We start from the raw sequence: 27,748 nt of genomic DNA on the forward strand, positions 1-27,748 counted from the left end.
GGGTGAGGACAACAGAAAGATGTCGGTACTGGGAAGCATAGTGCACTAGGAAGCTATCTTTGGACAGTTACCACAATACTTAACATATTCTCTATTTTACTTTTATATTTATTGTCTCCTCTTCTACAAGGATATACATTTGACAAGGAAAAAGACTTCCGTGTTCACCACTTTTCCTCCAGCACACACCATGTAGTCAATTGATATTAACTGATAAAAGGAATAAATTATTGCATTAGGTAAGTGATATACATCAATAATTCACTATCTCCTTGCTTCTCACTATAGGTCACTCTGCCTCAAACTTACCAATTTACCTTTCTGAAAGGTAGCTGGTATGAATCTGGATAATTCTGGAAGTAGAAAATGACAAAGTTGGGACAAAAATCAAAGATGGAAATATAAACAAGGATCATACACATTGCTTTGTCCTATGGACATCTCTGAGCACTCCCGTACCTAGTTTCTCCTTGTCAGAAATCTCTCCTAGAGCACTTATAAAAAATGAAGCACTACTTGACGTAACAATTTTGTATATTCTGTATAATTACCCTTAAAAAAGGTAAAAGCCAATTAAACATTTAATTATTCTGTCTACAATTTCACGTGTTAGCTTCATCTTCTGGATAAACACTATACATTTCTTGGCTGGGTATGGTGGCTCATGCCTGTCATTCTCAGTACTTTGGGAGGCTGTGGTGGGAGGACTGCTTGAGCCCAGGAATAAGAGAACAGACTAGACAACATAGCAAGACTCTGTCTCCACAAAAAATTTAAAAATTAGCCAGGTGTGGTGGTGCACACCCATAGTACTAGCTGCCAGCTACCTGGGAGGCTAAAGTGGGAGGATCTCTTGAGCTAAAAGAAAAAAAAAAGAACTCAGAAACTGTACATTTCTTGAGAACCAGCTCATTTTAATTTAAAAACAAGTTTTAATTCCAAATTCTCAACAGAGGGCTCAATACTAACTTGTGCATACTAGCATGTAACAGGAAAAAAAAAAAGCCAATGAATTCTCCATCAGTAAAATAATAGGTTAAATACATTAAAATACATGTATTGATACACTGAAACAGCATGTACTTTTAAAAGAATGAGGCAGAAGCAGTAAGAGGTACTGATAAATGAACAAAGCAGATAGATATAAGCCAGGTATGGTGGTTCAGGCCTGTAATCCCAGCATTTTGGGAGGCTGAGGCGGGCAGATCACCTAACGTCAGGAGTTTGAGATCAGTCAAAATGGCGAAACCCCGATTCTACTAAAAATACAAAAATTAGCCGGGTGTGGTAGCTAATAAACATGAACATCATGTGTTATTTATGAACATATGACCAGACTAGTCTTAAGGCTTAAACTTCTACAAAGCTAAAATAGCCCTTAGAAAATAATAAATATTTAAGTGTTCCAGGTAGTGTGGAGGACACAGGTCTTCCCTGAAAGGAACTTACAATTTACACAGGGAACCAAAACTGGTAAGTAAGAAACCACTGATGAACAACTGAATGTTAAAACAAGCTATAGTAGGCCAGGCACGGTGGTTCACGCCTGTAATTCCAGCATTTTGGGAGGCTGAGATGGGAGGATCGCCTGAGTCCAAGAGTTTGAGACCAGCCTAGGCAACATAATGACTTTGTCTCTACTAAAAATTAAATTAGCCAGGAGTGGTGGTGTGTGCCTGCAGTCCCAGCTACACAGGAGGTTGAGGTGTGAGGACTGCTTGAGCCCAGGAGTTTGAGGCTGCAGTGAGCGATGACAGTGCAAATGCATGCACTCCAGCCTGGGTGACAGCAAAACTGTGACTCAAAAACAAAAAATAAAACCAGGCTATAGCAACTGAATACAAGTTTAACAGGAGTTGGAACAAGGGAAGTTTATTAATGTTAGCTAGAAAAAAGTTGTTTTGAGAAGAGGTTTGACCTAGGTTAGCCCACATATCATCTAAAGAAGTTTAAAAGAAAATAGGGAAGAGTAATCAAAAAGTGAAACCATCCAGCACAACCAAAATGATGTGTGCTATAACTTAGTCATAAAAATTTATAAGTATCAGAATTCCTGAGGTCTAGTAACTTTGTGTTATTTCTAGAATGCACAACAGTTTAGAAAAGAGAAATGCTAGTGCTTACATCAGCCTGCTTTTGCATACTGTTTTACCTATTTTGGATTAGCAATATGAAGTTTTCATATATGTCATTTCACTTAATCCTTACAACCTTTAAGAATAGTGTTGTTCACATTTTACCAGTGAGGAAATTGAGGATCGTGGTGGTAAAAAGTAGCCAAGAGGTGACTAATCTGTTTTTCCTCCTCCCTTCTGACATGACAGTGTAGGGAGCTCCTCAGACCCATTCCTCAGTGAAATGGGTAAAAGTTATTTAAAAAAAAATTTTTTTTTAATCCAACCATTTAAAGACTCTAGAAATGGTTTCAAGGGTATACAGCAAATGAAGAAACACCTATTCAAAAAAATCTACTAAAGCTCAGTGAGGACAAGGAGAGTTTATAGTGTCTGAAACAGAGCCCTCTTCCTCCTTTCCCCTTGCAGCTTGGTATGACACAAACTCTACGCCTCCAATTATAGCCAAGATCACAGGGCTCTAGCAAGAGGCGCAGCATGCAGGCATTTCTGCCCCTTCTCTCAGCCACCTGCAGCTGAGGCTAAGTTCTGGGCAAGTGTGGCTAAGAGGCAGAGCCTCCCTTCTTCAGCTCCAGCCCTAATGGGGGATGGAGGCTCCACCTTGGGCATGGTGCCGCTGAGTACACTAGGGTCCTGACTGCTTTTGCCCCAGATCCTGGTGTGTGGGTTCCATGCCAGGAGAGACAAGCCAAGAAACCTGGGCTGCTGCCTCTTGCTCCACTGAACACTCAGCTCCTAAATCAGGATGTCTGTAGTAAGAATGATCCATTGTCCCTTCCGCCAGCACTGGAGCCTGGCTCCAACATTGACTGGGCAGAGAAGCAGGCCATAAAACGGAGCTCCAAATCATTACCCAAAGGAACTGACTTCATTGCAACAAAGTATGTAAAAGTCCAAACTGAAGGGTGCTCTCCAGAATGGTGGTTGTGATGAAAGGCAGACTGAAAGATTCATTGGCAATAAAGGCTAAACTGTAGATTTCCTCGTATGCTGGAAAGAAACAGAAACACCTGGGAAGAGCCCTTTTGGGGTCAGAACAAATCTCAAACACTGCCCTTGAAAACTATGTTCACAAAGGAGTATAAATTTGATTGGATCAGTTTGTAAAGCTATTTATGCCCCAGGACGCTGAAAACAATAGTACAATCAATCTGCGAGTAATGGAGCTTAAGAGGCGGGTGTGGTCAGGGGAAAAGACAGCCAAAGAAAGCTCTACCAAAACCAGCGCCATCCTTATTGTGGGCATACTCGAGGCTATTCCCCCTAAGTGGCAGCATTAGAGGCTTCACATTGGTAGGGGGTGGGAGGGAGGAGAGGAGAAAGACTTGTATCTAGAATATATAAAATAACTCCTACAGTCTCAACAACAAAAAGACAACCCAATTAAAAAATGGGCGAAAGACTTAAATAGACATTTTTCCAAAGAAGAGAAATAAATGGTCAATACGTACATAAAAGATGTTCAACATCCTTAGTCATGTTAAATAAGCCACTGTTTTAGGCTAAGCTACTGCATTAGGCATAGTGCAGTAATGGAGTCACTCACACTAAAGTTCCATACCATCAAACTGAAACTGAGTTATTATCTGGCATTCCTAGAAATCAGGAGAGGGAGATGGCTGAATTTCTCAAGCAGGCCACTTTCAATCAGCACGATAACAAAGTTCCCTCCACCTTTAATCCTTACAACAAAATGTCACCTGAAGTGACCTGATGTTAACCAATGAGTTATTTTCCTATTGTTCTGTTTCCCTGTTCCCACCCTGTGCCTTACAAGGAAAGTTAAAGTGACCAATCTACTTCTTGTTCTTTGTTTATATTTCCTTCAGTCATTTTCTGTCTATAAAACCAAGCTCCTCTGGTCAGCTCACAGGAATGCATTCTATTTTACAGAATGAAGCGTTAGCCCATTCTAGAATTGTTAAATGAAGAAATTTAAATTTTAAAAAATTTGTTGTAATTTTGTCTTTTGATAGTCATTAGGGAAATGCAAATCAAAGACACAATAATATACCACTTTACATTCGTTAGTATTATTTATAATCAAAGAAACTGATTGGCTAGGATGCAGGGAAAGCAGAAGACTCAAAACGCTGCGGCCACTTCGAAAAACAGCTTGGCAGTTTTTTAAAACGTTGAACTTAAGGGTTACATCATGACCCAGAAATTTTACCCAAGAGAAACTAAATCATAAATTCATCCACACAAAAACTTTTCAAAAATGTTCATAGCAGCATTATTCATAATGAAACAGGTTAATGGTTATGCAGAAACAATACAAATGTCCATTAAGTGATAAATCAATAAACAAAACATGATACATCCAGAAAATGGACCAGCTGGATATAAAAAGGAATGAAGTACTGATACATACTACAACAGGGATGAACCTCAAAAACTTTATACTAAGTGAAAGAAGCCAAACACAAAAGACCGTACATCGTACAATTCCATTTATATGAAAAGTTTCAGAAGAGGCAAATCCACAGAAAGCAGATTTGTGGTTACCTAGAGCTAAGGGTAGGAATGGCAAGGGGCTGCTACTGGGTACAGTTTATTTTTGGGGTGATGAAAATGTCCTCAAATTAGATCGTGGTGATTGGCTGTACAACCCTGTGAACATACAGAAAATCAAGGAACTATACACAGTTGTGTATTGCTTGAGGGGGACACGTTCTGAGAAATGCATCACTAGGTAATTTCACTGTTGTGCAAACATCACAGAGTCTATTTACGCACAGACCCGGTATATCCTACTACCCCCAGGCTACAAACCTGTATAACATGTTACTGATACTACTGAATACTTTGGCAACTGTAATACAATGGTAAGCATGTGTGTATGTAAACATATCTAAATATGGAAATGGTACAGTAAAAATACAGTATTATAATCTTACGGTATCACCATGGTATATGTTGTGATCTGTCATTGCAATGTTGCTATGTGGCACATGACTACACTTTCATATTTTATGGTATGTGAGATATGTTCCAATAAAAGTTTTTAAAAAACTCTGCTCCAGGCCGGGTGGGGTGGCTCATGCCTGTAATCCCAGCACTTTGGGAGGCCGAGGCAGGTGGATCACCTGAGGTCAGGAGTTTGAGACCAGCCTGGCCACAATGGTGAAATCCCGTCTCTACTAAAAATACAAAAATTAGCTGGGCATGGTGGCAGGCACCTGAAATCCCAGCTATTCGAGAGGCTGAGGCAGGAGAATTGCTTTACCCGGGAGGTGGAGGCTGCAGTGAGCCGAGATTATGCCACTGCACTCCAGCCTGGGAAATAAGAGACTTTGTGTCAAAACAAAACGAAACAAAACAAAACAAAACAAAACACCAAAAACAACCCTGCTCCATCTCATTCCTAATGCTATCTAACTTTATTTCCTATGATTCACCAATATGAACCTTCTCATCCATTTCTCCACCCAGAGTCTAATAAAAACCCCTACACTTCATTTTATTTTATTTTTTATTTTAGGTTTGGGGATACATGTGAAGGTCTGTTACATACACATGTGTCATGGGGGTTTGTTGTACACATTATTTCACCACCCAGGTATTAAGCTCAGGACCCAATAGTTATCTTTTCTGAGCCTCTCCCTCCTCCCATCCTCCCACCTCAGGTAGACACCAGTGTCTGCTGTTTCTTTCTTTGTGTTCATAAGTTCTTATCATTTAGCTCCCACTTATAAGTGAGAACATGCAGTATTTGGTTTTCTGTTCCTGCATTAGTTTGCTAAGGATGATGGCCTCCAGTTCCATCCATGTTCCCCCAAGACATGATCTCATTCCTTTTCATGGCTGCATAATATTCTATGGTGTATGTGTACCACATTTTCTTTATAAAGTCTGTCATTGATGGGCACTTAGATTGACTCAGTATCTTTGCTATTGTGAACAGTGAGGCAATGAACATTCGCGTGCATGTGTCTTTATGGTGTGAAAGGAAAATACATCTTGGGGCCCCAAAATCACTAAGCTAAAGGGAAAAGTCAAGCCGGGAACTGCTTGGGCAAACTGCCTCTCATTCTATTCAAAGTCATCCCTCTGCTCACTGAGATAAATGCATATTTGATTGCCTCCTTTGGTGAGGCTAATCAGAAACTCAAAAAGAACACAACCACTAGTCTCTTATCTACCTATGACGTGGAAGCCCCCACCCCACTTTGAGTTGTCCCACCTTTCTGGATCAAACCAATGTTCATCTTACATATACTGATTGATGTCTCATGTCTCCGTAAAATGTATAAAACCAAGCTGCGCTCGGACCACCTTGGGCACATGTTGTCAGGACCTCCTGAGGCTGTGTCACAGGCATGCATCCTCAACTTCGGCAAAATCAACTTCCTAAATTGACTGAGACCTGTCAACTTTGGGGTTCACAATTTTTAGGCTTCACACTGATAAAATGCTTTATATTCCTCTGCATATATACCCAGTAATGGGATTGCTGGGTCAAATGGTATTTCTGCTTTTAGCTCTTTGAAAAATCACCATACTGCTTTCCACAACGGTTGAACTCCCTCCAATAGCATATAAGGGTTCCCTTTTCTCTGTAACCTGGCCAGCACTGTTATTTTTTTGTTGTTGTTTTTTAATTATCGCCATTGACTGGTGTGAGATGGTATCTCATTGTGGTTTTGATTTGCATTTCTCTAATGATCAGTGATACTGAGCTTTTTTTCATATGCTTGTTGGCCTCATGTATGTCTTCTTTTAAGAAGTGTCTGTTCATGTCCTTTGCACACCTCCCTTTTTTTTCTTTTTTGAGACAAAGTCTCGCTCTGTTGCCCAGGATGGAGTGCAGTGGCATGATCTCAGCTCACTGCAACCTGCGCCCCCTGGGTTCAAGCGATTCTTCTGCCTCAGCCTCCTGAGTAGCTGCGATTACAGGCATGTGCCACCACGCCCGGCTAATTTTTGTAGTTTTAGTAGAGACAGGGTTTCATCATGTTGGTCAGGCTGGTCTCGAACTCCTGACCTCAAGTGATCCACCCACCTCAGCCTCCCAAAGTGCTGGGATTACAGGCATGTGCCACCATGCCTAGCCATTTGCCTACTTTTTAATGGGGCTGTTTTTCTCTTCTAAATAAGTTCCTTATAGATCCTGGATATGAGACCTTTGTCACATGCATAGTTTGCAAATATTTTCTTCCATTCTGTAGGTTGTGTGTTTATTCTGTTGACAGATTCTTTTGCAGTGCAGAAGCTCTGAAGTTTAATTAGATCCAATTTGTCAAGTTTTGTTTTTGTTGCAATTGCTTTTGATGTCTGTCATGAAATCTCTGCCAGAATGGTATTATCTAGGTTGTCTTCCAGGGTTTTTATAGTTTTGGGTTTTACATTTAAGTCTCTTTAATCCATCTTGACTTGACTTTTGTACATGATGTAAGGAAGAGGTCCAGCTTCAATCATCTGCATATGGCTAGTCAGTTGTCCCAGCACCATTTATTAAATAGGGAGTCTTTTCCTCATTGCTTGTTTTTGTCAGCTTTGTGGAAGATCAGACTGTCTGTCATAGATGTGTGGCCTTATTTCTGGGCTCTTTATTTTGTTCCATTGGTCTATGTGCCTGTTTTTGTACCAGTACCACGCTGTTTTGGGAGTATAGCCTTGTAGTATAGTTGGGTAACATGATTCTTCCAGCTTTGTTCCTTTTGCTTAGGATTGCCTTGGCTATCCGGGCTCTTTTTTGGTTCCATATAAATGTTAAAATAATTTTTTCTAGTTCTGTGAGGAATGTTGTTGGTAGTTTGCTATGAACAGCATTCAATCTGTAATTTGCTTTGGGTAGTACAACCTTTTTAATGATATTGATTCTTCCTATTCATGAGCATGGGATATTTTTCCATTTGTTTGTATCTTCTCTGATTTCTTTGAGCAGTGTTTTATAATTCTCATGTAGAGCTCTTTCACCTCCCTGGTAAAGTGTATTCCTAGAGGTGTGTGTGTCAACTGTGAAAGGGACTGACTTTCTGCTTTGGCTCTCAGTTTGGTTGTTGTTTGTATATAGGAATGCTAGTGATTTTTGTATACTGATTTTGTATCCTGCAACTTTGCTTAAGTTATTTACTAGTTGAAGGAGCTTTTGGGCCAAGGCTGTGGTTTTCTCTAGATATAGAATCCTGTCGTCTGCAAAGAGAGATGGTTTGACTTTCTCTCTTCCTATTTAGATGCGCTTTATTTTTCTTGCCTGAATGCTGTGGCTAGGACTTCAATACTATGTTGAAGAGAAGTAGTGAGGGCATCCTTGTCTTCTGCTGGTTTTCAAGAGGAATGCTTCCAGCTTTTGCCCATTCGGTATAATGTTGGCTGTGGGTTTGTCATAGACGGCTCTTATTATGTTCAGGTATGTTCCTTTAATATCTAGTTTATCGAGAGTTTTTAACATGAAAGAATGCTGAATTATATCAAAAGTCTTTTCTCCATCTATTGAGACAATCATGTTTATATGATGAATCACACTGATTGATTTTGTATGCTGAAGCAAACTTGCATCCCAGTAGTGAAGCCTACTTCATAGTGGATTAAATTTCTGATGTGCTGCTGGATTCAGTTTGCAAGTATTTTGTTGAGGATTTCTGCATCAATGTTCATCAAGGTTACTGGCCTGATATTTTCTTTTTTTGTTGTGTCTCTCCCAGGTTTTGGTATCAAGATGATGCTGGCCTCACAGAATGAGTTGAGGATAAGTCCCCCCTCCACAATTTTTTGGAACAGTTACTATTAGAATGGTACCAACTCTTCATTGTACATCTGGTAGAATTCCGCTATGAATCCATCAGGTCCTGGGCTGCTTTGGTTGGTAGGCTATTTATTACTTATTCAGTTTTGGAGTTTGTTATTAGTCTGTTCAGAGAATCAATGTTTTCCTGGCTCAGTCTTCAGAGGGTGTATGTTTCCAGCAATTTAGAGGTGTTCGTAGTAGTTTCTGATGGTTGTTTATGTCTGTGGGGTCAGTAGTAACATTCCCTTTGTCATTTCTAATTGTGTTTATTTGATCTTCTCTCTTTTCTTCTTAATTAGTCTAGCTAGTGGCCTATCTTACCAATTTTTTCAAAAAACCAACTCCTGGACGTGCTGATATTTTGAATGTTTTTTTGTGTCTCAGCTTCCTTCAGTTCAGCTCTGATTTTTGTTATTTCTCATCTTCTGCTAGCTTTGGGGCTGATTTGTTCTTCTCTAATTCTTTCCATTGTGAAGTTAGGTTGTTAATTTGAAATCTTTCTAACTTTTTGATGTGGGCATTTAGTGCTATGATTTTCCCTCTGAACACTGCCTTACTTGTGTCCTACAGATTCTGGTATGTTCTATCTTTGTTCTCATTATTTTCAAAAAAACTTTATGATGTCTGTCTTAAATTCATTATTTACCCAAAAGTTATTCAGGAACATGTTGTTTAGTTTCCCTGTAATTATATGATTTTGAATGATTTTCATTGTGTTGACTTCTATATTATGCTGTGGTCTGAGAGTGTGTCTGGTACGCTTTCAGTTGTTTTACATTTGTTGAAGAATGTTTTATGTCCAATTATGTGGTTGGTTTTAGAGTATGTGCCATGTGAAGACAAGAAGAATGTATATTGTCTATACCTCATTTTAATTCTCTGATTCTTCTTACATTGTTGTTCTTACCTGGAATATTCTCCCTAAGGTACAGTCAGGTCACATATTCATTCTGAAGGTTTTTCTGACCAAGTCAATCCTCAGTGACCTACCTCATTTTCCTCTAGATTCCATACCACTTATAACTGGTAACACTATATCCTCAAATGTCTACATAAAGCAATTCCACCTTATTTCCCATCAACTTCTAGTCATACTGAAAACCATGGAACTGTATACAGTTGTGCATCGCTACCAAGCCAAAAACTAAGATCTTTATATCACCTTCTGAGAAGTCAGAAGAGGAATAACAGCCACATCACCAAAGAGAACAGTTTTAGCCAGCATAAGGAAGTCCCCTTTGCTTTAACCTTCACAAGAAAAATAACTTTGTAAAGACCAATAGTTTTTTGTTTTTTGTTTCTGCTTTCCTCAGCCTTTTTCTGTCTATAAAACTAGCCTCTTCTGTTTTATAGAATGAAGTGCTGCCTGATTCTTGAATGGCAAATGAAAGTCAATTAAGATCTTTAAACTAAATTTGTAGTAATTTTGTCTTTGACAGCCACAACCTATAATTCTTGCCTTAATCTCTTTTTATCTCCTCAAAGACAAACTTATTGTTCCAAATTACAAAGACCAAACCTAATTTTGGGAACTCAGCCAGGGCCTTAGGACAAAAGGGAAAAAGTGTACAAACAAGGAATTTTGTAGGATAAGTAACATCAAGAGTAAATGAAAAGTATGCTCCTTCCCTCATCAACTGCTGCCAACTCACTGGCTTGACAGGATAGAACCTCAACTACATCTTTATAGCATAGCATCTTGAACACAGATGGCACCAAATGTCCGTTAATAACAAATGCCTTGAAGGAAACTTCTTACGATGTATTCAGTAGTCCTCAAATCTTAACAAATATTAAAGTCTTAAAGCAGGAAATGGAGATGAGGGAAAGGAAAAGTAAAATGACAGGGCATGCATTCACTTCTCAACAGAATATTAGAAGTGCATGTTCTTACTGTGTTTTTTCAAGGTGACCTCTTAAAGCTGCCCTCTTATCTGTAAACACAGTACTTAATGACACTTCACTTCTGTCAGAGAAAAAATGTGCACCATTACAAGAAGCAAGAATTTAAATATGAAAGCCCACCTCCTCCTAAAAGGGGTACCAAAATTCAAATTCCTATGCTTCTACAGGCAGCCAGGAGGAAATCAACACAATGAATCTTGGAAGTGAAGTATGCGAGGTGGGATAAGAAGGAGCTCTGCTTTCAAAGGATAGAGGATTGGCAGGGACAGAAGACAAGTCTTTGTAGTTGAACTTCTGAGAGCAACAAAGACAGTAGGTCAACACAGCATAAAAGCCAGATAGCACAGATCAGCTGAAACCTGAGCTAGATCCTGACTGTAGGAGCCTAGGATCAATGAATTCAAGAATTTCTCTTTCTGGTACTCTGCACAGGCAAATTTAATCCCACAAATTCCTTTCCCTGGCTCTGAAATAATATGAACATAGTACACTTCTCATTTGTTTAGCTTCAGAAATGTATTTTTTTCCTCTTCCTATTTATTCACACTTATCTGGTAACTTGTCTTAGGTTATTTAGAGGCCAAGATACATATATATATATCTATGTATCTTGGTCTCTTCATTAATTCCTTTTTATTCATAAAGACTCCTTTAAATTATACCTTTTTTTCCCCAGTCATTTATTGAATATTCAGTGGTTTAGACTAAGGGATTTAGAAAAGTATTTACAGTGAGTAATTCTTGGCTTCAATATGCAGAAAATTAAAGTGCCAAGAGAAAATAAACACCTAGAAGAGAATGTTTTCCAGAGTTTACATATGGTTATTTTGTCATCTGCTTCCTTCTTTGAACTCATATATACAAATGCTAATACCCCCACTCTAAATGTTCAACAGGGCATTTTTATTCTGCTTTTTGCAGAATGCTGATCAACATCAAGATTTTTTCCAGTCACGTATAATGAAGACAGCATTTGATTACCATTCTGAATGACTTCAACATATCAGGACAACTTCTCCCAGAGAACACTTTGTTCAATAATACAAAGAAGCACCACCATTATTAAGAGTCAGAAAGGGCCGGGCGCGGTGGCTCACACCTGTAATCCCAGCACTTTGGGAGGCTGAGACGGGAGGATCAGGAGGTCAGGAGATTGAGACCATCCTGGCTAACACGGTGAAATCCCATCTCTACTAAAAATACAAAAAAAAAATTAGCCAGGCGTGGTGGTGGTGGGCGCCTGTAGTCCCAGCTACACGGGAAGCTGAGGCAGGAGAATGGCGTGAACCCAGGGGGCGGAGCTTGCAGTTAGTCGAGATCACGCCACTGCACTCCAGCCTGGGCGACAGAGCGAGACTCCATCTCAAAAGAAAAAAAAAAAGAAAAAGAAAAAAAAAGAGTCAGAAAGCACTGAACCAGAGAAAGTAGTTACATACAAATTTTGTCATTTGATAGAATCAACCAAATATATAAACAAGAATCCTGACATCTTAAAGATAAAGAAATCAGTAAACAAATAAAAGAAGTACCAAAGCACCACTCATGATCATACTATTCTCTCTGTCCATTATTATACAACCAGTCAATGATTTTAAATAGCTATCAAACTGGTAAATGCAAGGTTTTTGACTGTCTCCAATAAGAAAGACTGATAACTTAAAAAATATCTGCAGTAAGGGCAGGCTGACAATGCCTGACATATACAAGGAACACAAAAAATGATTGCTAGACAAATTAAAGGGCCTTCATGGGATGAAGAGAACGTAAATCATTCTTATGAAAAAATGTATTTTTTAAAGACTTTGAAAAAATGATATTCACATGTATACTCTTCTATTTTATCTTTTAAAATATGATTTATGTCCACAAATATTAACTGTGGATTGAATCTGCATAAAAGAGCTTAAAATCCTCATTTACCTCTTCAAATTTCTCTAGTTCACCAATTCACTATAACTTAAGAAAAGTAAATAAGAGTGCTAAATTAAAAATTCACTCTTGGCCAGGCGTGGTGGCTCACGCCTGTAATCCCAGCACTTCAGGAGGCTGACGTGGGCGGAGTACAAGGTTAAGAGATCGAGAACATCCTGGCCAACACAGAGAAACCCCGTCTCTACTAAAAACACAAAAATTAGCTGGGCGTTGTGGCACACGCCTACAGTCCCAGCTACTTGGGAGGTTGAGGCAGGAGAATCGCTTAAATCCGGGAGGCAGAGGTTGCAGTGAGCTGAGATCACACCACTGCACTCCAGTCTGGCCACAGAGTGAGACTCCGTCTCAAAAAAATTAAAAAATTTAAAAAACCCAAAAATTCACTCTTACCTGTCACAGTGTAAGATGGCTGGTAATACCGGAAATCAGACTGGTTTGAATTGTCTATGTAAGTTTTTCAAGGATTTTTATTGACAATTTCAGGTGCTGCTCATAGTCTTCTGTCCACAAAACTATTATTAAATTTCAGACCCTCAGAGGAAAAATATTAAACAGCAATGTGCCCCTCAAGATGGGAAGCAAAACTTACTTCAAGTTGAAAAAGTTCTCCAGCTCCCTCAGAGTCATTGGATGTGATTATTGGAGTATGAATATGTACAAAGCCACTGTCCTGAAAAAGAAAACCACAGTTTTCAAGATATTTGCATATTCAACAATTCCAAGAACACACATCCTCTTATAGTATTAAAATGGCACAGTAAGCAAATGCTGTATCAAATCCCTCCCTAATCCCCCAAATACTAAGAATACTGAAAATCAGTTGAGTGTTTTAACTACACACAGGGGCACAAATAATTGTATTCAGGAACACACTTAGACATTAACCAGTCCAACCTCTTCATTTCAAAGATAAAGAAGTTAAGGCCCAGACAGATTTAGTGACTTTCCACAAGTTACACAATTAGTCAGTGGATGAGCCAGGACTAGAACCTAGGTCTTCATGCTCTCTCTTTAGTACTATATTTTCTTCCCTTTTCTATAACATTTTTGTGGTGATTTAACAAACAGGTACACACACTCTAGGCTAGTGCATAATGATGTTACCCACGTTGCTAGGGGAATACAAAGCAATCAGTATAAACTTATCTTGAAATATGACCTCAATTGTAATGAACGAACAAAAAAGGAGAAAAAGTAGACAAATAGAGACTGAATAAACAAACAGCAAAAAAGGGCAGAAATGATCTTTAGGAAGTCTCTGTCAGTAAACTGATGGGCCAATGGACTCCACATGGCACAAGCAGTGTACTTCCTTCGCCTGAAGGAATATTCTGAGCAGCAGCAATCCATCCACTACTGAGGTCCCCAATTGCAGCCCTTCCGAACAAAAATCTGAGACTATTTCCATTAGTGAACCACAAAAGCTGTTGCTAGTCAGACTGATACAATCCAGCAACTTCAAGGTTATGCTTCTTTCATTTTGATTATGGGTGTAAGCAAAAGGTTACACACAGTGTAGATGTTTGCAGTGTAGGACTGCAGGTAATAAAAAGTGAATTTATAATAGAAAGGTAGGAAAATATATGCTTAATGCAAAATGTTGGCCTTGGAATCAATACAACAAATTCTTATATGCATATCTCTGCCAAGTTTGGTGGAGTATAGATTGTCTCTATGCATTACTAGGGATGTCCCAAATACGACCCTTCTCAAATTCAAGTATTCTGGCTATAATACAAAGTATTCAGTTAACAACTTGCCTTATGATGTGGACTGATTAAATATTCAAGCTCTAAATTAGCAGTCTCAGAAAGTTATTAAAATATACATTTAATCTGACAGCAACATGCCTAGAGGTGCTGCACAGAGCACATTACAGAAAACCAATAAAATCTGATCAATAACATTACTGCATAAAATTTTTATCTCCTAGGAACCAAGAATCACGGACATGAAACATTTATTCCACATGAATGTAGGCAACTATGAACATGAGTGCAGTAAACAAAGAAAGGAAGTGAAAAATCCAAAGGAAACGAGGGTGGGGAAGGGGAGGTGGAGAGGGAGGAGAAAATTTAACGGCTAAATATGATTGCCCAAGTTAGAACTGGTCAAATGCCACAAGAAACAGCAGTGTAAATCTTATGAAAATAACTGTATCGGATTTTTAAAAAATCACACACCTAGTGGGAATTACTTTTAATACTTAACTAATGCTAAACATTACAAAAGGGCCCAGCAGCTTTCGCTGCTTTAAAACTGCAAGGCTTATCAAAGTTCCTAACATTACCAAACGCTAATAAAGGAGAGAGTACAAAGGAAGAATAATACAGCCGTGCAAACAAAGTCCAAAAAAGTGAAAGTGGGTAGGGGAGTAAAAAGAAAAAAGGAAAGTAAATAGCAAGAAGTGGTTAAGTATTGTCACTATGTGCCTCAAATAGGTTTCCAGTGTCACTTACTTATACTGTCTCACAGCAAACGGGTTCCTAAGTAGAGTACATGAGGGCCAGAGAAGGGGCCAAAAATAAAAGCAAACACTTTCACCCAATTTTTCAGATTCCACCCATCACCTCCAAGTACATAAATATTTTAACACACATTCTAAAACCAAATATTTTATAAGACTCTGAGTATCCCAAAATTATAAAGTTCATACATTACGGCCCATATACACCACTAAGAGAAGACTAATAGACTATCTTTTTCTTTCACATGTAACTGAAATAACTAGCATTTAATCAGAATCAACAAAAAAGGAAACGTGAAAGGAATTGTTAGCCACAGGCAGGCCACAGACAACACAAACGGACAGCAAGAAGAGATTTAAAAAATGCATAAAGAGGCCAGGCGCAGTGTCTCAAGTCCTGTAATCCCAGCACTTTGGGAGGCTGAGATGGGCGAATCACCTGAGGTCAGGAGTTTGAGACCAGCCTGACCAATGTGGTGAAACCTGGTCTCTACTAAAAAATACAAAAATTAGCCCGGTATGGTGGTACACACCTATAGTCCCAGATACTCGGGAGGCTGAGGCAGAGGTTGCAGTGAGCCGAGATCACGCCACTGTGCTCTAGCCTGGGTGACACAGCAAGACTGTCTCAACCAACCAACCAACAAACAAAAAACATAAAAAGCAGTCACAGGAACTCAAAGGCATAGCAATCTGGAGACCTTCTACACAAAGGTAAAGAATACTCCACATTGGCTGGGCACAGTGGTTCACATCTGGACCTAGCACTTTGGTTGGTCCAGGCAGGACTGCTTGGGCCTAGGAGTTCAAGACCAGCTTAGGCAACAGAGTGAGATCCCGTCTCTACAAAAAATACACTTTAAAAAACTAGACAGGCACAGTGGTGCCTGCCTGTAGTCTCAGTTACTTGGGAGGCTGAGGTAGGAGGACCGCTTGGGCCTGGGGGATTAAGATGGTAGTAAGCCATGATTGCACCACTGCACTCCAGCCCCGGCAACAGTATGAGACCTCATCTCAAAACAACAACAACAATAATAACAAAAATACTTCACATAGTCAGTGGCAGGCTTTGAAAATGCTGCCATATAGAGGAGAACAATCCCTGATACTCACAGGAAGAACCTCGACTAATTGAGAAAGAAAGAGCGGAATCTTTTTTACTGGCTCACTGAGGAAGACAGGAAAGTAAGTAATCCATTTTAGGAACACTTTCATTGGAATTTAGAAAAAATTGGTGCCTAAAGAGAAAATTCCTCAGTTATTTCAGAAACTTGGCTTTTCTGAATGACTCATTCCTTGAGGATTCTCAATAGCCAAGTTTTAGTACAAAACAAGTCTGTCAGTTTTATGAGCAAACAAGGTTATACAAAAAATATTTTTCATACTCAAACCAAGAAATAACCTTAGATCCTTAAAGTATCTTACAAGTACGTGTTCAAGTTTTTCCTAACCATTTCTCCCCACATTTCTATAATTAGATTAACAAACTGAAACTTTACAAAAATTTATTTGGAGGCTTAACCATCTTTTTCGCAAACCCAAAGTAACAGATCAAAGAAACACTACAAAATACTAGGTAACATATAACCGTTACTTAATACGCCTCATAGTACTCCAGAAAGGTTTCTTTTTTTTGTTTGTTTGTTTGTTTGTTTTTTTTTTTGAGACGGAGTCTCGCTCTGTCGCCCAGGCTGGAGTACAGTGGCCGGATCTCAGCTCACTGCAAGCTCCGCCTCCCGGGTTTATGCCATTCTCCTGCCTCAGCCTCCCGAATAGCTGGGACTACAGGCGCCCGCCACCTCGCCCGGCTAGTTTTTTGTATTTTTTAGTAGAGACGGGGTTTCACCGTGTTAGCCAGGATGGTCTCGATCTCCTGACCTCGTGATCCGCCCGTCTCAGCCTCCCAAAGTGCTGGGATTACAGGCTTGAGCCACCGCGCCTGGCCAGAAAGGCTTCTTTAAACAACTGAATCCTAAGTATCACACACAAAGGTAGGTAACAGAATTATATTCTCCAGGTCTTTACAATTACTAAGTGAATTTATTACTACTCAAAAAGTATCTATTTTTGTAACTACTCTACCACGAATGGTACTAAAATTCAAGTTATTTCCAACCACTTGAATTTTTTTTTTTTGAGACAGAGTCTCACTCTGTCGCCAGGCTGGAGTACAGTGGCACATTCTTGGTTCACTGCAACCTCCACCTCCCGGGTTCAAGCGATTCTCCTGCCTCAACCTTATGAGTAGCTGGGACTACAGGTGCACACCACCATGCCCAGCTAAGTTTTGTATTTTTAGTAGAGGTGGGGTTTCACCATGTTGGCCAGGATAGTCTCGATCTCTTGACCTCGTGATCTACCTGCCTCAGCCGCCCAAAGTGCTGAGATTTCAGGTGTGAGCCACAGCTCTCAGTCATGAATGTTTTTCAAATTTTACTTTTAATAATTTTTAGTCAGGTGCGGTGCCTCACCTGAGGCACACACACACATTTATTATTATTACTATTATTATTATTGAGATGGAATCTCGCTCTATTGCCCAGGCTGGAGTGCAGTGGCGCAGTCTTTACTCACTGCAACCTCCGCCTCCCGGGTTCAAGCAATTCTTCTACCTCAGCCTCCCGAGTAGCTGGAACTACAGGTGTATGCCGCCATACCCAGCTAATTTTTTTGCATTTTAGTAAAGACGGGAGTTTCACTGTGTTGCCAAGGCTGGTCTCAAAATCCTGAACTCAGGCAATCAGCCCACCTCGGCCTCCCAAAGTGCCAGGATTACAGGCATGAGTTACCGCGCCCAGTAATAATAATAATTTTTTAAAGACAGGATCTCACTCTCCTGCCCAGGCTGGAGTTCAGTGGCATGAACACGGATCACTGCAGCCTCCACCTCCTGGGCTCAAGTGATCCCCCTGCCTCAGCCTCCTGAGTAGTTGGGACTATAGGCACATGCCACCATGCCTGGTTAATTATTTTTACTAGAGACCAAGTCTGACTATGTTGCCTAGGCTGGCCTCTAACTCCTGGGCACAACAGATCCTCCTGCCTCAGCCTCCCAAAGTGCTGGGATTACAGATGTGAACCATTGTACCCTGGCTACTTTATTTTTTTATTTCAAAAACTTTTTTAGCTTGTCTTATTTTTTAATTGTTTACATATCTCTAAAAGCTTCAAGTAATAAATATATATTTAGTCTACTTGTCAATATCACCACCTAGTGGCCAAAAGCCTACAAAACCTTCAGAACTAAAGTAGGTCTACTTTATCAGCTGTTGAACTCATGTGGTTAAAAAACAAAAAGGTATTTTTATGATTGTGTGGTTCAAGCACTACTGAAAATCCACATGGAAACTGCATAGCAAAGTTTCTGACAGCATGTGTAACTGGACGCTTACAAACTATAATGGGATGACACTGCATAATTTGATTTATTTTCCTTTGTTTTATCAAAAGCATATGCCTAAAAGCCATAATGTTCTTTAGCTCTTTCACCAAAAGTTAATCTGAAGAAGCTTTTTCAAGGGGCAAGAACTTTCTTGGCAAGCTATAGCAAGACTGGGGCTACGTGAATCTGGATACAGCCCAAGGGAAGGCTATATCCACTATTACACAACCTCTGCAAATTAGCTAGATCTGGAGAAGTACCACAGGAACCCTCCAAAACCACGTGGAATAACAATAAACTTTATCTGCTGGATCACTCCTTGCCTTTGGGGCCCTCCCATCCACAGGGAGAAAAGGTCCCTTCACATTAGCAACTTGTCAACCACATTAAACTGTGGCTTTCCCAGGTAGGGGGAAATGGTTGAGAAGCAAAGCTAAAAGAGACAAAATGTCTTTACTCATTAGATAGACCTACTTGATCAACACCAGTAACTCTTTAAAATTAATGCTTACTTTATACAAAATATAAATCTATGACCAAGATGGAGAAACAGGAAACCACCAAAAACACAGTAAAACAACAACAACAAAAACAGTAACAATAAAAAGCAAACCCCATGAAACAATAGTTTTCAAGATAACAGATAGCAGGCAACAAAAGCCATCTCTCTCTGAGATGGGAAACAAACATGGTAAACCCCTACCAGTAGACCAGCTTACTACCTTGAGGTCTTCCAGGCCACAGTACAGGGAAGGGTAAAAAGTAGGGTAGAGCCCAGTAGACTCCCTGAGTTGAAGAGACACAACTCAAGACTCTGGAGAGACCCAAGTGGTTAGAGTTCATACGCTAGAATATCAGAGAGGAAAGAGCTGCAGAGGGCACCCTGGAGTATTAGGTAGATCAGTACATTTGTGTGAGGAAACTATCCAATGCTAGGGAAAGAACCATCTAAAAAGATTAGAGAAAACAGTGCCCAGTGCTCACATGCTGGCTGGAAAAAGTACCTGTTCCACAAACTAGAAAAACTCATCATTCCCAAGGCCTTAGGTCAGGACTTAAGGAAGGCTTTGCCTCAGTGAGGAATAAACAGTACTAGACTGAGCACTGCTACAGACATGCTTAACAAATCACATCAGCAAGACCTCAAAGGATCAAAGAGATACCAGTATCTGTGTGCAAACTCACAGCACCCAACAAGGTAAAATTCACAATGTCTGGCACCCAAAGCTAAGTCATGAAGAGTCAAGAAACCATAACCCAGAATGAAGAGACCAATCAAAACTAACCCATAACTAACAGACATGTTAACATCAGGAGAAAAAGACACAACTGTTCTTAAATAGTTATTAAAACTATAGTCCATGTTTGAAATGTTAACTAGACATAAAAGACGTAAAAATCAGCCTAGGCCAGGCGCAGTGGCTCATGCCTGTAATGAGCACTTTGGGAGGCCAAGGCAGGAAGATCGCTTGAGGCTAGGAGTTGGAGACCAGCCTGGGCAACATAATGAGACCTTGTCTTTATTTATAACAAACAAACGAACAGCCGAAACGAAACATCCAGATATGAAATCTAAATTAAAAGCCCCAGAAATAATAACTACATAGGTAAATATATAAGATTTTATTTAAATCTCTTTAAAATATAATTGATTGCTTGAATAATAATGATGAATCACAGGATTTATAACATAAAAGTAAAATGCACAGCAAAAAATAACATAGAGGGGGAAGAAATATAAGTATGTATTATAAGGTTACTACACTACACACTATACTATAAGGTGGCAAAACATCAACTGAAGTCAAAGATGTATACTATAAACCCTAAAGCAGTCACTAAAATAACAAAACAGAGTTATAGTTAAGAGGACAACAAAGAAGGTAAGAAATAAGGAATAATGCAAAAGGCGGTAAAAAAAAAAGAGAAAAAAGAGAACAAAGAACAGATAGGACAATTAGAAATAAAAACAGCAAGGTGACTCAAACAAAACCATGTCAATATTCACATTAAATGTATATGATCTAAACACCCAAATTAAGAGAGTGAGATGGATTATCAGACTGGGTATAAAAAGCAAGATCTAACCATATGCTGCCAACAAGAAATGCACTTTAAAATATAAAGATACAAATACATTTGACCCTTCAACAAGATAGATTTAAACTGCATGAGTCTACTTATACCTGGATTTCTCTCAATAAATATACTGGAAAATGTTTTGGAGATTTGTAGCAATGTGAAAAAGTTTGCAGATGAATAGCATAGCCTAGAAATATTTTTTAAATTAAGAAAAAAGTATGCCATGGATGCATAAAATATATGTAGATATTAGTATATGTTATTTACTACCATAAATACACACAAATATATTACAGTAAGTTAAAATTTATCCAAACTTACACAAACACAGACCATACAGGGCACCATTTGCAGTAGAGAGAAAGGTAAGCAAATGTAAAAGTGCAGTATTAAATCATAAATGCATAAAAGTAGTTATATACAGTATGTACAATAATTTCATAGCTACTATAGTGAGCTCAAGTGTTACAAGTACTCATTTAAAACACCCGGGGATGCTAATCATCTCACGAGCAGTTCATCTCTCAGTAAATTATGTGTCGCAGTAAAAAGCAATCTCTTGTAGTTCTCGCATTATTTTTCATCAGTTTCAGCGCAATACTGTAAATCTTAATTAAAACCATGGGACCCACACAAAGTACTACGAGTGAGGCTAGAAGTAGTCCCAAGAAGCAGAGAAAAGTCACGACATTAAACGTAAAAGTTTAATTTCTTAATATGTACTGCAGATTGAGGTCTGCAGCTGCTTGCCATTTCAAGACAAATCCAGCATAAAGACCACTTATGAAATTTTTTCTTAAGAAAAAATAAGGAAATCGTGAAACTGTTGCTACAGCTATGCCAGCAAGTGAGAAAACCTTGCACCTTTTGTGAAATACAAAATATGTGTTACTCAACTATTTACATTATCAGTTAAGACTTCCAGTCAACAGTAAGCTATTAGTCATGTTTTGGGGAGGCAAAATTTATACTTGGATTTTTTTTTTTTTTTTTTTTTTGAGACAGAGTCAAGCTCTTGTCACCTAGGCTGGAGTGCAGTGGTGCGATCTCAGCTCACTGCAACCTCTGACTCCCAGGTTCAAGCAATTCTCTTGCCTCAGCCTCCTGAGTAGCTGGGATTACAGGCACCCGCCACCATGCCTGGCCGTTTTGTACTTTTAGTAGAGATGGGGTTTCATCATGTTGGTTAGGCTAGTCTCAAACTCCTGACCTCAAGCGATCTGCCCGCCTTGGCCTCCCAAAGTGCTGGGATTACAGGCGTGAGCCACCGCACCCGACCTAAGATTGGATTTCTGACTACACAAAGAGTTGGTGCCCCTAACCTCCATGTTGTTCAAGGGTTAACCATGGTTTAAAAGGATGAAAAAATATATATATGCTAACACTCATCAAAGGGAAGTTCTAGTGGTTATAATATCAAAGTAGATTTGAAAGCAAAGATATTAATAGAGATTTTTAAAAAAAGCTTGGTAAAACTGATATACCTCTAACCGGGCTAATCAGAAAACAGGCCACAAGTTATCAACAGGAATGAGACAACATCATCACAGATGCTACAGATATTAAAATAATAAGGGGATACCTATAGCTTTATGGCAGTAAGTTTAAAAACTTAAATAAAATGGATCAATTCTTGAAAGACTACCAAAGTTCACTCAAGAAAAAATAGATAAGCTATAAAGTTGTGTAACTATTCAAGAAATAAATCACGTGCAGTGACATACACCTGTAGTCCCAGCTATTCGGGGTGTGAGGCAGGACTGCTTGAGGCCAGGAATTCAAGGCTGTAGGGCACCATGATTGCACCTGTGAATAGCCACTGCGCTCCAATCAGGACAACATAACAAGATCTGTCTCTAAATAAATAAATAAATAAATAAATAATTTTGTTGTTGTTTGAGATAGTCTCACTCTGTCATCCAGGCTGGAGTGCAAGTGGCATGATCTCGCCTCACGGCAACCTCTGACTCCTGGGCTCAAGTGATTCTCCTGCTGCAACCTCCCAACTAGCTGGGATTACAGGTACCCACCACCACGCCCAGCTAATTTTTGTATTTTTAGTACAGATGGGGTTTCAGGCTGCTCTTAAATTCCTGACCTCAAGTGATCAGCCCACCTCGGCCTCCCAAAGTGCTGGGATTACAGGTGTGAGTCACTGCACCTGGCCAATAAGTAATTTTAAAACAAAAAAAGGCAATAACAATTTTCTGGGCATGGTGGCACATGCTTGTAATCCCAGCTACTTGGGAGGCTGAGGGGAGAGGACTGCTTGAGCCCAGGAGTTCAAGACTAGCCAGGCAACACAGTAACTCCCATCTCAAGATAAAATTAAACAAAATAAAGTTAAAAAGAAATTGAAATTGTAGATAAAAACTGTACCCCCCACTGGGAAAAAAAAAAGACAAATTTGAAAGTACACACTGAGATGAATTCACTAGTGAATTCTCCACATTTAAGAAAGAAATAATCATAACTGTATGGATAACTGTGTAATTTTACTTTTAGAAAAGATAAAGGAAGAGAATAGCCCCAACTCACTGAATGAGGTCAACCTTACCCTGATACCAAAACCAGACAAAGACATTAGAAGAAAACAAAACTACAGAATATCCCTTTTGAGTGGTGAGGCAAAATTCTAATCGAAGTTATAGCAAATTGAATCCAACAAAATATTAAAAGAATACATCTGTAATATCATATACCTATATTATTAATAGATTAATGTAAGAATTTTTTTTTTGGAGATGGAGTCTCACTCTGTTGCCCAGGCTGGAGTGTAGTGGCACAATCTCGGCTCACTGCAACCTCCACCTCCCAGGTTCAAGTAATTCTCCTGCCTCAGCCTCCCTAGTAGCTGGGATTACAGGCACTCGCCACCATGTCCAGCTAATGTTTTGTATTTTTAGTAGAGACGGGGTTTCACCATATTGGCCGGGCTGGTCTCGAACTCCTGACCCCAGGTGATCCACCCACCTCGGCCTCCCAAAGTGCTGGGATTACAGGCATTAACCACTGTGCCCAGCCAATGTAAGACATCTATATTAGAATATATCTATATTCCTAGAAATGCTGGGTTAGTTTAACATTCAAAAATTAATCAATGTAATTCAGCATTACAAAACAAAAACCATAGGTCATCTCAAAAGATGCAGAAAAAACTGACAAAACCCAATACCCATTCCTGATAAAACTCAGCAAACAAGGAAGAGGAGGGAACTTTCTCAACCAAATTCAGAGCATCTATTAAAACCTATAGCTAACATCACACTTAGTGGTAAAGGGAACAAACTGCTGATACACATAACAACATGGATGAATCTCAATAATTATGCCAAGTGAAAAAAGACAAAAAACAGCATATGCTGAATGATTTCATTTACATAAAACTCTAGAAAAATGCAAGCTAATGCACAGGAACAGGAAGTGGATTGTGGTTGCATGGGGATGAAGGGAAATAAGGAGGGAGAGGAGGTATAACACAGGGTCAGGAGGGAACTTTTAGGATCTTACCTTAAAGAAAGAATGAATAGCAGCTGTGGCTTCACTGCGAATCCTCAGTATAGAACCCAGAACGTTAGTCCTACACCTAAAGTGAGGGTATTGTCTCAGGTACTCTAGAGGATGCCTCTCTTTATATTTGATGGGGAAAGCCTGCCAATAAATGAAAAAAACAAATTAGAAGCCAAAAGAGACACTGTTTAATTAAATCAGTTTCCAGGGTATTTCTTAAATAGTGCTTTAGAACCAAACTAAGATCCTCTCCTTATGTTTTAATATAACTAATTTTAATCCACATTATTTCCACCAGGTAAGTGGAATGGTAGGATGGAATCAGAGAGATGTAGGTTTGAATCTAGCTCTACCACTTATTAGCCAAGTAACAGAGCTAATATCACTGAAGCTCATCTGTTATTTATCAAGTTTGTATCCATTAGCTGTGAATCACTTCCTACAAATAGGTTATGATTAATTATGCAAAATTTCCACTGTTTGGCACACAGGAGTTCAAAATATTGTAGATATTAAACATGTACACACAAGGCTAATGCTCCATTTTAAAATTACCTATATGACTTGAAAGCCCATGATCATTCACAATCAATTGGTGCAATTTATTACTACTATCAACATGATACTTCCATCTAGCAGAGTAGTAAAGATTTACAAAAAGTTTGAAAGAAAATTATGGTTCCACATTGAGATATGTCTACCCTGCTCACATTCATGTCAAAAGATTAAGACAGACACATCCTTTCAGACAAAATCAAAGTTTTAATTAAAAGATAACAGAGAAGCTAAAAAAGAGCTCCACTGGCAGCCTGTTTCTTTCAGTCTCATCCATTCTTTTTAAGTCTTGTACACATACAAACTCTTACGTTGTATAGAAAAAAAGCACCATACTTACTAAAAGTGAAAATGTGACCATATCATAATTCTAGGGGTCAGAATTCCCTAATGTCGGAATATTTCAAAATGATACTGAATCGAAGGGCTTCAGGGAAGACGAAGCCATCAACACCAAAGAAGCCCAGGAAGAACAATTTAATACAGTAGTCCCCTACTTACCCACAGGGGATATGTTCCAAGACCCCCAGTGGATACCTAAAACCACAGATAGTATCAAACCGTATAAACATTATGTTTTTTCTTTGACAACAATGGCCAGGTAGTATATAAAGTACAGATAAGCTGGACAAAAGGATGATTCACATTCTAGGCAGGATAGAGCAAGATACCTCAAGATTCCATCACACAATGAGAATGGCATGAAATTTAAAACTTAAGAATTGTTTATTTCTGGAATTTTCCATGTAATATTCTGAGACCACCGTTCACTGTAAGCAACAAACTGTGAAAAGCAAAACCACAGACAAGGGTGAACTACTGTAGTGAAACACATGGCAAATTTTTAATAATCACAGATCCCTATAAAAAAACAAAAGAAAATGGTTACCTTCTATATTACGCTCTCAATTTCCAAATTATTCTACACTCTATTTTCAGAAATCTTAGAACCTGATTCCTGATTTTACATGTCAATCAGAATTTCTTGGAAATTAAGGATGACATTTTAACAAAAATTGCATTTTCTTCCTTTATTTCCTTACATTTCTTCCTATTATACTGAAAGAATTAACAATGAATTAAAATGATGCAATTTTCCTGTATTTCCTCACTTTTGTTCATTAAATGTTTGAAGACAGGTATAGCAAAAACACAGAGGATTCATATGGCTAGAATACAAATTTCAGCTGTGTCACATCAGCTCATAATGTTAAGTAAATCATTTCATCTGGCTGGGCCTCATTTTCTCCATTGTAAATTTAAAGAATTTGATTAATAATCTTTTATTCTCTCCAACCTCTTTATCAAGCTTATAAATATGAAGCTAACAGAAGAGTCTTACAAAAACAGGCATAAACATGTCTTAATGCCGAATTTCTTGCCTCTGGTTCAGCCTAAGCATTATAATACTATTGATCGGCATCACCCAACAGAACTTTCTGTGATAAATGGAAATGTTTTGTGCTATCCAATATAGTAGCCAGTAGCCACGTGCAACTACTGAGCACTTGAAATGTGGATAATGCCACTAAGGAACTGGATTTTTTTAATGAATTTCAACTGATTTAATAACAAACAGCCAAAGGTGGCTAGAGTCAACCATTATTGGATGATCGGTTCTAGATCATGCAAAAGTCATTCCTGGCTTTCCTAAGAACGAGCCCGCCCTGGTATATCATTGTGGCTGACTGGGCATGCTTGTAAAAGCAGCAAGTTTTAACTGTGACACACACCACAGAGATGCAAAAATTAACACTTACCTCTCACTAAGCTATCTACATAAATAATTTTTGCTACTGCCTCTTCAGGTTGTATGGCTTGTTTCAATTATCTGGTAAGTTGCAAATGAAATATATTCTAAGTTTCATCTTCCTAATAATCACACTTAAAACAGATTGCTGTCTTAATTAAAGCCTAAATAGCCTCCACAAAAGTGTCAGAAATCATACCTTGGCATCGCAATTTCCAATAACTTTAATTTTTTCTGCCTTCAGTTCCACATTTTGCCTTTTGGATGGACTTTTTATCAGCTGCCCTTGTATTTCCACCGAACTCCCAAAAGTTAATTCTCTACAGTAAGAAAAAACAAGATAAACAAGATATCATTATATACAACCTTCATTTTAATATCAACTATGCAATAAGAATATTAAAATACTTAATGACAAAAGCTTTTACCCTCAATTGGTTAAATAATCTTCAGAATCAATGGATAATCTGTTGTATAAATAGAGTATAAAATTATAAAAATGAATTCCATAAGCTTTAAAATGGGAACAAAGAGAGTTAAGAATTCGTATAATTCAGAATTAAGAGGCTGTACAATTGCCCTTATTAAAAAGTTAGTTGGCCAAAAACTTTCTAAAAGATTACAGAATACATGCGAAAACTGCAAATCAAAATAAAATTAGCCTGGAATTCTCTGTCCTATTTTTGCAACTAAAAAAAAATTTTTTTTTTTTTACTTAGTTGGCTGGTGATCTGAGCACATAAGGTGCTACTTTCTGGTTAATAAGACTAGGTTCGAGTTCAAGTTCACCCACAAATTAACGGTATGACAACTATGAAAAGTCATCTAAGTTCATTTAAGAATCATCTATTAAAAAAGGAGCTGGTAAATGATAGTACATCTGTTCTAATTCTTTTTTCTTTTCTTTAAAGAGACCAGGTCTCACTATGCTGCCAAGGCTGGTCTTGAACACCTGGGCTCAAGCAATCCTCCTGCCTTGGCCTCCCAAAGTGCTGGGATTAGAGGCATGAGCCACCATGCCCAGCCCATCTGTTCTAGTTCTAACATTTCATAATTGCAGTAAGTATGACAATAAGTGCCTTCCTAAAAAACTATTAAAATATTATAGCAACACAATAAATTTTATTAAAGTAAGTCAGGAGATTCTCCACCTGATTGTCCACTATTGCATTATGGGTGGGGAAATCTGGTATACTTTCATCAACCTGAGAGGGTAATTTGAGATGCTCTGACTTAAAATATGTACTACCTGACATATATAAATATAAATACTATCCTAAGGTTTCCTGGGAATATC

At 38.7% G+C, this 27,748-nt stretch overlaps 1 protein-coding gene across 6 annotated transcripts in view; it reads right to left on the bottom strand.

Moving 5' to 3' along the window:
- The window catches only part of NARS2 (asparaginyl-tRNA synthetase 2, mitochondrial), a 139,907-nt gene that overhangs the window by 107,075 nt on the left and 5,084 nt on the right, over positions 1-27,748 (bottom strand). For all 6 annotated transcript variants that reach the window (XM_017893593.1, XM_017893592.1, XM_017893594.1 and 3 more), the window contains exons 3-5: positions 26,651-26,771; positions 24,147-24,287; positions 13,295-13,375 (exon numbers count right to left, since the gene is read on the bottom strand). In XM_017893593.1, the coding sequence (XP_017749082.1) occupies positions 13,295-13,375; positions 24,147-24,287; positions 26,651-26,771 (343 nt within the window). The remainder of the gene's footprint in view (positions 1-13,294; positions 13,376-24,146; positions 24,288-26,650; positions 26,772-27,748) is intronic.

This window comes from Rhinopithecus bieti, unplaced genomic scaffold, assembly GCF_001698545.2.
Source record: "Rhinopithecus bieti isolate Rb0 unplaced genomic scaffold, ASM169854v2 scaffold_23868, whole genome shotgun sequence".
Lineage (NCBI taxonomy): Eukaryota > Metazoa > Chordata > Mammalia > Primates > Cercopithecidae > Rhinopithecus > Rhinopithecus bieti.